We start from the raw sequence: 14,418 nt of genomic DNA, 5'->3' as shown, positions 1-14,418 counted from the left end.
CTTTCCAAGACAACTCAATTACTCAAAACAAACACTCCCTAAGTAGTTGGATGTGTCAGTGTGCAGAGTAAGACGATAAAGTAATCAAATCTTCATTATATAAACAAAAAACAAACTAAAAAATCGATTGATTCAGTTATTTAATGATGTCATTATGTAATGGGCAAAGTTAGGTGGTGAAATTTAACAACTAGATAGAAAAGGAAAGTGACAAAATCCAACCTCTAAATTTATAAATAAATAATGATGAAAAAAAAAAGTTGGGAGGGATCGTCAGCAATGGAAGCAACTTTGGCTGAAGTGAGGCAGAGCTTCAAAAGTGGTAGAACTCGAAGTGTTGAATGGAGAAAAAAACAACTAAGAGCACTGATTGAGCTAATCCAAGATAATGAAGAAAAGCTCTTTAAAGCACTCCTTGAAGATCTTGGAAAACACCCTGCTGAAGCTTACAGAGATGAGGTAATAGAAACATCTTAATTATGATTAATATTATTTGAAACGATCGAATTAATTAATTATTTCTAAAAAAATAAAATAATTTCCTGTTAGATTGGGGTAGTGTTAAAATCTGCAGACTATATTTTGAGCAACGTACAGAAATGGACAGCCCCTAAAAAGGTATTCACTTTATCTTCTATTGTAATTATTATTATTTTTGTTAGTACAATTGAAGAGCCACAGTTTTTGGTTTCTCTAGGTTTGATTTGACATATATTTGAATACATAAATATACAAAAGACAAACCAATCACTTATTATGGTTAAGTAGTGAAATTAAGGATATTTTGTTGACTTCTAATTTGATATTTTGGGCATTTTGTACAGTGCTCAATACCACTGGTTTTCTTCCCTGCAAAAGGAGAATTGCAGCCTGAACCACTTGGAGTTATTCTAATATTTTCTTGTTGGAACTTTCCTATATGTGAGTCCATATACATATATGTTTTGTTTCAATATTAAAATGTAAAGTTTTTTTTTTTTTTTTTATGACATTTTATCTGTATTGTTTGTACAAATTGAAGCCTTGGCATTGGACCCATTGATTGGAGCAATATCAGCAGGGAATGGGGTGATTCTTAAGCCTTCAGATCAAGCCCCAGCATGCTCTTCTGTTCTTGCTAGTCTTATCCCTCTTTACATGGATTCCAAAGCCATTAAAGTCATTGAGGGAGGACCTGAAATCTGTGAAAAAATTCTACTCCACAAGTGGGATAAGATATTTTTTACTGGTATCACTATCCACTTGCATTATGACTTTTTCTATGCTATTATTACACACATTATTAATCTCTAATCTTTAATCTTGTGTGTGAGGAATTACTATAATACAAAAGTTAGCAAATTTTCTTTTTGGCAAAAGATAGTGCTTTCTTTTTATTCATTAATTTGATGTAAAAGAATGAAATCTCTTGTTTGTTCAAATGTGTTATATACTATTCGTAAATGTATTGTTTAGGAAGCGCGCAGATTGGGCGCATAGTCATGTCTGCGGCTGCTAAGCATTTAACACCAGTTACTTTGGAGCTTGGAGGAAAATGCCCCACCATACTAGATTCCCTATCAAACACTTCAGATTTAAAGGTAAGTTGTTTTTTTACTCATTTAAATTCAAGTTTATTAGGGAATTTTAGAATATAATAATGATATGTGAACTAAAATTATGCACAAAAATATATACCAACTGACGTGATACTATTTTTTTTAAATAGTAAGTCCCGCGTGAAATAAATTTAATTGGTTAAATGAAACTATCACGTCAGTTTGTGTAATGTATTGTTGTATAATTTTGGTACACATATCATGACTCTTTTAGAATAAGGTACATCTTTTTATCTTACTGGTTAGACACACTTTAGTTTTAGACATGTAAATTAATTATAATTCCAATTTTTTTTTTAATGACGGTGTTAATTGTAGTCATAGTAGGATCCCTACAAAATTTTGGAAAATTTTAGATAGTTTACTGTGCCAAAATTAGGGTTCAAAAAAAATTATTTTCTAAATGTATAAAAAAAAAACAGACACGTGTGTAACATATTTTTTTAAAACTTGATTTCAGCATCGTAAACTATTTAGAATTTCTCAAAATGTTGTAGGGACCATGCTATGACTACAATGAAAACCGTAATTAAAAAACTAGAGTTAAAATTAATTTATGTGCCTAAAACATAGTCGTGCCTTATCAGTAAGCTAAAAAGAATACCTTACTACAGGATTTCCCTAATAATGACCAATCATTGGGTGTAGTAGTAGAGATGCCTTTTCTATAGATCTGTCTCTGCTACGTCAAGGTTCAAATCCTTCTCGTCCCCAATTCAAGGCCTTTAAATCTAGAGAACGAGTAACAACATGGGTCTAAGGAGCTTTACAACCTCTTAGTGCACAAAATATTTCTTAACATGTCATTTGAATGCCCAAGGCAAACATGCCATGTCATCCTATTAGAGTATGGTGTCTTACATAGAATAAGTGCAAGAATATTTAGCTATTAATAAGAACATGAGTAACTCTATTATTCACCAATTGGTTTTTAGATGGAGCCTCATGATTCTCGTCATGGTATCATGAGTCAATTCATTTGCGGGCATTCGATCCTCACAGATCAAAAGAGTGAGTCTAGCCACACGAGATCCGCATAGTGCAAAAAGACACTTGAGATCCAAATAATGAGCTAAGTCGCTTGGGATCAGCATAGTGAAACAAGACACTTGAAATAAAAAAAAATAAGTGAGCTAAAAAATAGTCACCTGGTGTCCCACATAGAATAAATATAAGAATATTGAGTCATTAATAAAAACATAAGTAATTTCACTAGTCACCAATTAAGTTTTAGTTGTATCCCCATAATTCGGGATGTACAACATTTTTATTTAATGTAAAGATCGACTTAGACTTAGGAACGCTTGTCGAGAGATCTTTCTTATCCATGAGGCAAATTAAAATTTTGAATTATTTTTTCACGAGGGATAAGGCCTCAGGAGATTATATTAGGCATCAGGTCAAGTAAAAGGTTGATATTATTTTCTCTTGGCCAAAAATAAAATTAAATTAAGCTTACAATTGCAATGGTTAATTTTCAATTCATGTTGTAATATAAATATATATATGTGTGTAGGGATCAATAAAGAAATTCACCATAGAAAAACAAACCTTCAATAATCACAACTAAACAACCAAGTTAAAAGTAACAAGAACTCACAAACAAATCAGTGGAAAAACATAACTGAAAAACACAATGCAAATACAGTCTTTTATGTGGTTCGAATAACTATTGTTAAGACATTGGACCATTAGATCTGCTATACATAGCTATTATTTTGGGAAAGATACATAAGAAATAATATAACTTTATTAAATCTCAAAATATTATATCAAATACATAATAATAGAAAATATGGCATGAGTACCCATTATTTAAAACATAAAACATAACTTTAAACTAAAGAAAATTATTTACAAAACTAAATGCGGAAAAACATGATTTAAAAGACTAAAAATAAATAACTTCATCATCGATCGACACGCAGTCCATACATTCCATCCATCCTCAACACACAAGCCAAGCTACCAAGAATCTTTCCGCCTCCGTATCTAGTTTCCTGCATCACACTAAAAAAAAATAAAGGAATAAGCTTAACGTCCAGCAAGGAAAAACTAATAACACCATAAACATACACTTAAAATCATATCATAACATATGCTATAAACATATCATAACATATACTATAAACATATTATAACATATTACATATAAGACTACTAATAATGGCTATTATGACATGTGATAAACCATCTACGTCCTCTGTATAATATTTGAGGTAGGTTAGATCACATGTAGTGTATGATAATCCATTTACGTCCCCTGTCTAATATTTGAGGTAGGGTAAATCATAACACATAACATATTAATACATAAACTTATCATAACATATGATAAGTAACATAACATAAAAGCATAACATATCATTCAAACATACCAGATTTAGCCTATTTTCCTTACCAAAACCAGGATATTTGAGAACAAATGCGGGACTTGGAACACTCCTAACATAACTGCAGTAACTCTAAACTCACATGCATTAACTCTAAACTCACTTACAGTAAAATCAACATAACTAGAGCTGTAGAACTCCGATTTAGACCATCTTTATACTATTAGAAAGCTAATTCAATTATCTACAACTTTTTAGAAATACTATTTTTCAAAATTCATAACATAACTGGGTCAAAAATAGGCCGAAAATTATAGTGCCCTAAAGTTACGGAAAGTCTATTTAGTTATCTAAATAACAACTTAATCCATAAATAAATAAAATTGTGACAAATGTCATGCTCGTAACAGATTTTGGTGAAGACTAAGTCTTATATTTCTCTTATTTTAGCATTAAAATAATAATTCCTTAATAATCATGCATATGACAAGTGTCATAATCCTATTGGCTCTATTTAAACCTTAGGAATAACCATGCTTATGACAAGTGTCATATTCTTATTGGCTCTATCCAAATCTTAGGTTATAATAATTATCATATTAATAACCAACAATATTAATCAAACCTTATGTTATAATTAATATTCTTAAACTATAGGTTAAAGTTATAAAATCCATAACTATTGCTAGGAGTTTCCAACTAAGTCCCGGTTTGAACCAAAATCCATGAAATCTAACATACTACAAACTAATACTAGATATTGCTACTACTACTGCTATCTAACTAGCTTAGTAAAATTATGGAACTCTACACTAACCTACATTCACTGGCAGTCACTTTTATTAGAACTTGATCTTAAACTTTCTTTGAGTACAGATCTCACTACTCTCTCTTCTAGTACAGAATCTCTCAAATTACAAGTTTTTCTCCGTTTCTAGAATGATATTAAAACTATACAATAAAAGTTATATATATATATATAGCAGTAGCAATCGACTATAGTTAGACTATATGTTAAAAAACAGATTTACAAAAAAATAGAAGGTTGTTATAAGAGAATGTTGACCGAGCCAAATAACTAACAATATGTAGTATGGTACTTAAATGGTTTCTATTTCCATAAAGGTGGCGGTGAAAAGAATAGCTGGAGCAAAATGGGGGCCTTGTAGTGGACAAGCATGTATAGCAGTAGATTATCTTCTGGTTGAGGAAAACTTGGCTCCAACTTTGGTAACATTGTTTGTTTTTTTACAAATTAACTTCCCCATTCTTAGAAAATTGATAAAAAAATATATATGTATTTATATATATGAAAATGTTCGAGTTGTTTTTGTATTTTAGATTGAAATGTTTAAGAAAACTTTGAAGAGATTTTATGGTGAGAATCCAATAGAGTCAAAGAGCATAGCCAGAATAGTAAACAGGCGCCATTTTGAGAGACTAACAAGTTATCTCAAGGATCCTCTTGTTGCAGCCTCAATTGTCCATGGTGGCTCTTTAGATGAAGATAACTTGTAAGTTTACAATATAATATGGTCTATTATATTGGTATCTTCAAGCAAAAACATTTAACTACAAATTAATCATTAACATAATTATGGATTATTCTCTCTTTTTTAATAAAATTTCAGGATCATTGAGCCAACCATCTTGTTGGATCCTCCTCTTGATGCTGCCATCATGACTGAAGAGATATTTGGTCCATTTCTTCCTATAATCACTGTGAGGAAAAAAAATTATATTTATAGGAGTGTTTGAAAATTTGCACAAGTCTTTTTTTTTTTATATATATATATATTTAATTTTCTTACACTTTATTTGAAGTTCGTTTTGCAAAATACTATATAAAAAAAGAGACTATTTTACAAAAAATAACAACAAATTTTTACCAATTATTCTATTTTATATATACATATATACTAGTTATATAAAAGTTAACTTATTTATATTTATATATTTTTTACAGTTAAATAAAATTGAAGAAAGTATTGAATTCATAAACTCGAGGCCGAAACCTCTAACTATCTATGCATTCACCAAAGATGAAAAATTCAAGAGAAGGATTTTATCCGAAACATCTTCAGGAACTGTGACATTCAACGATGTTCTGATTCAAGTACTATTGCCTCGTCTCTATCTCTTGAATACTTTTTTTCTTAAATGATATCTCTTGAATACTTTACATTAACATTGTCTAAGAATTCTCCGGTTAAACCCGAAAAAGGCATATCGGTGCACCCTCTTGGTCTTTTTAACTTGGAAAGTATTTTTGACAAATTTTTTTATAACACACTGTAATTATTTAGAGCATTCTGCAAATTTTCATAAAGTTTTGAATAATTTACAATGTTTAAAATAAGGTTCAAACATGTCATCTTCCACGTGCATAAGAAAAAACAGTCACGTGTGCAACAAATATTATTTTAACTTTGTTTTCTACATGGTATATTGTTCAGAATTTTCTAAAAATTTGCAGATGCTTTAAATAACTACAATATACTCGACTATACAAAAGAATTGCACCGAAAATACTTTCCGACCTAAAAACTAGAAGGAGTGCACTAGTGTACCTCTTTTTGGGGTGCATCGGAGAACTACCATATACTTTATTAACCTTTGTTGTTATTGTGTGTGTAGTTTCTATGTGATACGCTGCCGTTTGGTGGTGTCGATCAGAGTGGTTTTGGGAGGTATCATGGGAAGTATTCTTTCGACACTTTCAGCCATGAAAAGGCCATCATGCATGGAAGTTTCTTCCCTGAAATTGAGCCAAGATACCCACCATGGACAGAGTTTAAGATGAAGTTTATCAGACTTGCTTACCGGCTTAATTACTTTGGCGTTATTCTGCTTCTACTTGGTCTCAAAAGATAGATACATATATATAGGACCTGGTTGGTAAAACTTCTCACTTTTAGCTTTGTAAAATATCTTTTAAGGCATGATTGAGTTTACTCAAAATTTGAGCTTTTACTTTAAAAAAAGTTATTTCAGCTGAAGCGCTTTGTAAAAAAGTGTTTTTAAGAAGCTAAAATTCTAAAAGCTACAAGCTAGGTCTATAAGGTCCATAGTCTATTTTTAAATAAGAATAATGTTACACATTGTGTATTTAATTTTACTCATGCATATTTTTAGGTGGAAAACATATTTTTAATTGTGATGTTGAGATTAAATATACATGTAAATTAAAAATATTACAAGTATTATGAACATACATAGTACTTTATTTGAGTATGTCTTAATACCACAATTATTATGAACAGACATAGTCCTTTATTTGAGTATGTCTTATAACATATGTACATATTCTTCCAGGGTTTTCTTCCATTTTTTTTTTCATAAGCATGCAAAATACTTTTCGTTGCCCCATATCTGAAATTTAATAATTTAGTTAACGAAGTGAATACATTTAGCGAATTGCTAAGGGGCATTATTTGTGCCCAACACCATAAGGAAGTAACGTATTGTTATTGGTGCAATCTAATATCGGGTCTAACACATTTGAATTTAATAAAATTAGGAGATATTGCTAACCAACCATAGAGTGTCACCTCATATTGTAATGCCTTACTTCCTTAGAGCTGTTACTAAGTGAGTTTAAAAAAGGTGCTTTCAACTCGTTAATCGAGATTTTAGGTCAAACAGTTTAATTAAGCCATAAACAGAGAAAAAACCGTAGAAATAATAATTTCCATAGAAAATCATAAAAGTTTTACACTTGGGATCCCAAAATACAGTTTAGAAATATTTACGACATATAAACTGAACCAAGCCGACTAAACGACAAATCTAGGTTTATTTACAAGCATCTCCCAAAATCCTCTGGCTGTGACAGCCAGGCTGGCCAAATATGTACACGCCGCCTCACGCCTGATGTACTCATGGTTGGTTGACCTTCTCTTTACCCTTACCTGCACCACAGAGCATCTGTGAGCCGAAGCCCAGTAAGAAAACCCACAAACAGATAACATATGCAACACATATATCAAGCATATAAACAGGCCACCAATGGGCTAAACACATACGGCCTAGCCGTCCCAGGCGTTTACCAAGCCTTGGGTTCGCGGACCACGCCGTGAGGATACCCCAGGTATCCTTTTAGGGACTCGCCCTGGCAACTCGCACTCCACGTGCTCAACGCTGCTCCCGACCCTTTGCCATTCTCGGCCTTGCACTCAACGTGCCCAACGCCGTTCCCGGCCCTTCGCCGTTCTCGACCTACATCGTTCTCAGCTCTTGCCGATCATTCACATCATACACATACATAGCATAGCAAGCAAGTACAGAATTCTAACATATTCAGTTAAAGGGCTACGCTCCGCAGTTCTAACATATTGGGCTCAGCCCTGCATACCAATTCTATTCAAACACATTGGGCTCAGCCCTGCACACAAGCTCTATGGAAACAAGGGTTTTCTTACCTGAGTCCCGAGCTCTCCGAGCACCGATGTCCCGAGCACAGTCCTCTCACTTGAGCCTCTCCGAAACCCTAGTCACAACATATTAACAATATCCATCCATCAAATTATAATCCAATAAATAATTTCGAACCATAACCCTAACCTCCGGGACCTTGAATTCTATCAATCCGGGTGATAAAATCCATCCTGAGCCTTAGCCATTGAATTCCCAAGCCTAAACACCCTTAAAAACACAAACTAGCATTAAGAGTCGCGACCCCACCCTCAAGATCCGCGGCTAGCCTCAAAACAGAGGCTAGCACACCCCTGCAACACACACGGGCCACGACACACGCACCAAACACTGCGGCGCGCATGAACTCCCCGGCCACACTCGGCCGCGTGCGCACACGGGCCACAGCCCTCACCACCGAACCCAGATTTCCTCACCATCTTTCCACACCTTTCCTCAATCCAATCCACCCTAAACCTGGCTAACAATCCTAGATAACCAACACAGTTATTTCAGCTCAATAACAGCACCAAAACCTCATTAAAATCTGCTCCAAAACTCAGCTAAGACACCCAAAAACAGATCAAGCTTAACTAACATGCATACTCTAACAAACCAACAACAATTCTCAACATAATCCCCATAATTAGAGCTTACCTTGCTGAATTAAGCTTCAGAACCAGTTCCCTATACTTCAATCGTCAAGCTTCAAGCTCCCTTAAATCCCCCAGCTGAAATCCCTTAGCTTTAAGTTAGTTTCCCTTAAGTTTCCCTTTGAGTTTGCCTTAGAAAGTGAAAGAGAGAAGAAGATGAAAGCTATATCAATTAAGAAAGAATGTGTATGTCGGCTTCCCCAAAGTTCTAAGTAATTCCTCCATTTTTGTTTTACTTAACTTAAGTCTAAAGGGTTACCTCATGGCTCGGGGTACCAAAACGTCCCCGAGGGCAAAATGGTAAATTTCCCCAGCATTCCCTCCTAGACATTCTATCCTCAAATATATCTCAAAATATTTATTTTCATATCGCGATAATCCCATAACACCTAGTACCCAAATTACCCCTCGACTCGCCCCGAGTCGAAATATCAACCCCGTTGTGACTCTCTGGCTAACCGCTCCCCAGGATTGTCTCGGATCGTGCTGCACAAACATATCACATATATATAACATTTATCACATTTATGCCCCTAATATCCAGACGGGGCCCACATGCACATTTAACTCATCTAAACATGCATCATTATCATATATACAATAAATCCACGTATTAGCATATTAAATCATTTATTGCCCTCTAGGCACACTAATCAAGGCCCTAAGCCCGATTAACAAATTCGGGTTGTTACACATATGGTGTTGGACACCTTAAGATGCCAAATAGCATCACTCATACATTTATTGATATTGTTCCAACTTCCCAAAAATCAACATTTCACATCAATATTATGAGAGACCACATTAAATGAGAAAAAAAAAGAACATGTTGTAAGATGCATTATTAATTGAGTTAATTAATGTGACAGTTAGAATCATGTGATCTGTAAGGGAAAGACCAGGTAAAGCTGTGCAAACCCACATCGCCTGGTAAGGTCAATTGTGACGATTAAGATTGTGTAGGTATGTGACTACATAGTTGAAGAGGGCTTAAATGGATTGATGGGTACTACTTATATCAACAAGATGTATCTTTTTTTCGGTAGCCCATCACTTGAGAACTCCAAAATTAAGTGTGTTTGACTTGGAGTAATCTCAAGATGGGTGACCTCCTGGGAAGTTTTCTCAGGAAGCGTGCGAGTGAGGACAAAGCACGTTGGAAAGACTTGTGTTAGTTTGTAGGGCCAGTCTTCATTCTAGGAAGCAACCATAGTGACGTGGGTCGTTACAAATGGTATCAGAGCCTTGACCCAGTCGGAGGTGTGGCCGATGGGGACGTCAAGCCCGTAAGGGGGGGTGATTGTGACAGTTAGAATCTAGTGATCTGTAAGGGGAAAGACCGGATAAAGCTGTGCAATCCCACATCACCTGGGGAAGGTCAATTGTGATGATTCTAAGACTGTGTAGGTATAGGACTACATAGTTGAAGAGGGCTTAAATGGATTGATGGGTATTACCTATATCAGCAAGATGCATCTTCTTTTCGGTAGCCCATCACTTGAGAACTCCAAAGTTAAGCGTGCTTGACTTGGAGTAATCTCAAGATGGGTGACCTCCTGGGAAGTTTTCCCAGGAAGCGTGTGAGTGAAGACAAAGCACGCTGGAAAGACTCGTGTTGGTTTGTAGGGCCAGTCGTCATTCTAGGAAGCAGCTATAGTGACGTAAGACGTTACAATTAATGCATGTCATTATCTATAATCGGTGCAGTTATTAATTGATGAAATTTAAGAACTAGATAGAGAAGGAAACCTGAGAAAACCCAACCTCTAATCTAAAATTAAAAATAAATAATAATAATAATAAAAAATTTAAAAATTGTCGATGGAAGCAACTTTGGCCGAAGTAAGACAAAGCTTCAAAAGTGGTAAAATTCCAAGTGTTGAATGGAGAAAAAACCAACTAAGACCATCTCCAATAGGAGATGTAAATAGTGTGCTATATTTGACACAAAAAATTAATATATTATATATTTAGCACAATTTTTAGCATTATGTTTCAATGCATAATTGTAAAAATTATTCTAAATTTTAATATTTCATTAATTTTAATTTGATATTTATTGAAAATATACAAAAAGTAATTATTTTTCTTTATATTTTATTATTGATAGTATAAGATAATAATCAAATAATAAGGTAAAAAAAATTAGCTTTTAATGCAAATAGATAAAAATAATACTAAAATAATAAAAATGTTAAACGTTTATGGTGATGCAAAAATGCACCATGCTATATTGTGTGCCAAATTTGGTATAACTTTTAGCATGTGCCAAATTTGGCACAACTTTTGGCACACCATTGGAGCAAGTTTTTTGTAAAGTCACTACACCAAAATACCCATTTTGTGTCAGTCAAATGCGCCAGTCAACGCAGTTGACTGACACGTTGACTGAGAATCAACATTTGTGGCAGTTGAGCACTACCACAAATGCAGGGGCATTTGCGCCAGTGATAACACTGACGCTATTAATTGGCGAAGTTTGCGTCAGTGGCCAACTGACGCTGTTAACGCACCGTTTGCGTCAGTGCCCCACTGACGCAAACAAGTCGTTAGCGTCAGTCGCCCACTGACACAAACGATGCGCCCAGTATTAAATCTTAGCCATCGACCCCGAGCCCCTCATTCTCCCAAATTCAAAACTTAGGTTTTCTCCCAAGAACCAGCGGCCCCTCCGACTTCCTAGACCCATTTTTGGTGAGTTTTTTTTTTTCATTTTTTTAATTTTAAGGTTAAATTGATGAATATAATATGTTTATGAACCTTATGCATAGTTTTTTTTGTATATATTTTTTATTTTGAAGATTATATTGTTTGAAAAACTAAAACCCAAAATCCATTCTCTTGACTTTTTCTCTGATTGGGTTCGCAGGGGTCATGATTGTGGCTGGGGTCGTGGGGGTCATGGTGGGTGGCTGGGGTCGCGGGGGTTGAGAGGTGGCTGGCTGGGGACTAGGTACTAGGGGGCTGGGGTCGCATGGGGTGGCTAGGGGCTGGGTACATTGGTTTGGGTTCATAATGTTTTATTTTTATTTATTTTTTAATATAGCATTTGCGTCAGTGGGGCACTGCCACAAATGCCAAGTTGTGACAGTGCCCCACTGACGCAAACGTTGGGTACTGTCACAAATGTCACGTTTGTGACAGTGCCCCACTGATGCAAATGTCAACTTGGTTTGCGTCATAGGATTCCGCGTCACATATAAAACTGACGCAAAAAATCAATTGTGGCAGTTAGAAACTGACGCAAATGACCTTTTTTGTAGTAGTGAGTGAATTATATTTTAACAATACATCACTAATTTGACACTCCATTGAAGATGCTCTAGAAACACTGATTGAGCTAATTCAAGATAATGAAGAAAAGCACTCAAAAGCACTCTTTGAAGATCTTGGAAAACACCCTACTGAAGCTTACAGAGATGAGGTAATTAAAACATATTAATTATATACTATACTTATCCTAAATAATTATAATTAATTAATATGATGGGCTTTTTAATTATTTAAAAATAAATAAAATTCTGTTAGATTGGGGTAATGTTAAAATCGGCAGACTACTTTGAGCAACATTCAGAAATGGGCAGCTCTTAAAAAGGTATTCACTTTATCTTGTATTGTAATTGAAGAGCCTCAATTTTTGTTTTCACAGGCTTTGTAGGAAGAGTTTGGATTGAATTTTTTATTTGGGATATATAAATAAATAAATAAAAGATAAACCAAGCACTACTCATGGTTTGGTAGTGAAATTAAGAAATTTTGTTTGAAAAATAAAGTTTTGGCATTTTGTACCATGACTACTACAAAATTGTACTTAGACAACACACATGAGACAACATATGTGGTAGAACTGTCGTTTCGTGTTAAAATTATACATGACACAACAAATTGTCTCGAATTGTTGTGTCATGCAAATTAAAACTTACATGAGACAACAGCTATATTGCAACTGTCGTCACATGTCTACTTTTAACAAGAGACGACATTTCTATTCAAATTGTTGGATGATGCAATGCAATTTTTTTTATCAAGTACTAATTAAATTTGTATTTATTTTAATATATTCATAAAAAAGTACTAATAATTTACAACACTAAATATCTATCAATTGAAAATTAGTACTTTTTTTAATATAAAAATTGAGTCATTCAAATAATTATCTAACTTTTTAATAGTTTTTATATTAATTGTTAATTAATTAAATTAGTTATTATATATTTAATAAAAAAAATTATATGAAAATTTATTTATAATTCTTATTTTTTTTCTTTCAAAATTAATGCAACAATTGTATATATAAGAAATAAGAAGCATTTCCAAAAATTAAAAACAAAAAATATTTAAGATAACAAAAAATATTAAAAACGACAAACCAAATAGCCCGATTAGCTTCTATAATATTAACCATACATAGTAAGTGTTACCATCTATCTTTATAACTCTCTCAATGCAATATAAATATTCTTATATGAGAAAAAGGCCACGTTATTATAATATGCAATTATTTACTGCATTATGTATATCATTTTATATCAAAGTCATAAAATTTGAAAGTTTTAAATAAATTTGTTTGCTATACTTTTGTATCTTTGAAAATAATTTTATTTTTAGTGTGTTGAATTAGTAAGGAGTATTGGAAAAACTTGTTATTAATTGGAAGATGTACATTTTTTTATTCTTTTTAATATTATACAAATTTTAGAAGAGTTTGAATACACTATAAGAAAAATGTAAATTAATGACACTAGATTTGGACATTATCAAAATAAATATTATCAAAGATAGTGAAAAAAAGGCCGCGGCTGGGCAAAATTAAAGCGTCAAATACTTTATCTTTTTTAGTAAATAAGAAGTCTCCCACCTATAGAAAGAACCCCTTCATTCCCTCTTCTCCTCTTTCCCCCTTTCCCCATTTCCCTCTTTCTCTCTGCAATTTTGAATGTGTGCTCCTCTCTGAAACTATGGTTTTTTCTTTCCCTTTTTCCTCTTCAAAACCTCACAACCGAAACTAAAGATGTTATATTCCCTAAAATATGTGTTTCTTTTCATGTACTTTTAATAATAGTGTCCTGAAATTTTCTACCTGATGTTGCTCCGTAAACCCCCACCGAGTTTCTACACTTTTAGTTTCAGACCTTTGGCAATTTCTCTCTTACGTTGCTATGTATCTATTTCATATATATATATATATATATACATACTGAGTGTCGTTATTCTGCTTGGGCCAACAATGGCTAGGACTTCCAATGGTTTAGCTCGATAATTCACCATTTTTAATACTTGTCTTTGTCTGCCTCTTTTATTAATTTTCCTTATGCGCTATTAATTAAAGTTATATTAATAAATTTGTTTTCAATGCAGACGTCACTGGATGTTAGTGATCATTGCCAGATAATCACATGTATTACTATCTCGATCCACTTA

The 14,418-nt window shown here is 33.6% G+C and overlaps 1 protein-coding gene and 1 long non-coding RNA gene across 2 annotated transcripts; both read left to right on the top strand.

Annotated features, from left to right (window-relative positions):
- Positions 1–218: 218 nt before the first annotated feature.
- Positions 219–7,212, top strand: LOC133812721 (aldehyde dehydrogenase family 3 member F1). Its single transcript, XM_062246525.1, has 10 exons — positions 219–459; positions 550–618; positions 825–921; positions 1,022–1,228; positions 1,456–1,580; positions 5,057–5,161; positions 5,273–5,445; positions 5,563–5,653; positions 5,898–6,047; positions 6,569–7,212. The coding sequence occupies exons 1-10, from the start codon at positions 244–246 to the stop codon at positions 6,803–6,805; spliced, it is 1,470 nt and encodes a 489-aa protein (XP_062102509.1). The 5' UTR covers positions 219–243; the 3' UTR covers positions 6,806–7,212.
- A 4,883-nt stretch (positions 7,213–12,095) lies between these two features.
- LOC133782106 (uncharacterized) lies at positions 12,096–14,418 on the top strand. The gene is made up of 3 exons (XR_009870338.1): positions 12,096–12,421; positions 12,526–12,592; positions 14,356–14,418. It is a non-coding gene; the product is annotated as an uncharacterized LOC133782106 (long non-coding RNA).

This window comes from Humulus lupulus, chromosome 1 (genome assembly GCF_963169125.1).
Source record: "Humulus lupulus chromosome 1, drHumLupu1.1, whole genome shotgun sequence".
NCBI classification, from domain to species: Eukaryota; Viridiplantae; Streptophyta; class Magnoliopsida; order Rosales; family Cannabaceae; genus Humulus; species Humulus lupulus.
The sequence above is the reverse complement of the archived record's forward strand: the minus strand, read 5'-3'. Positions and strand labels throughout refer to the sequence as shown.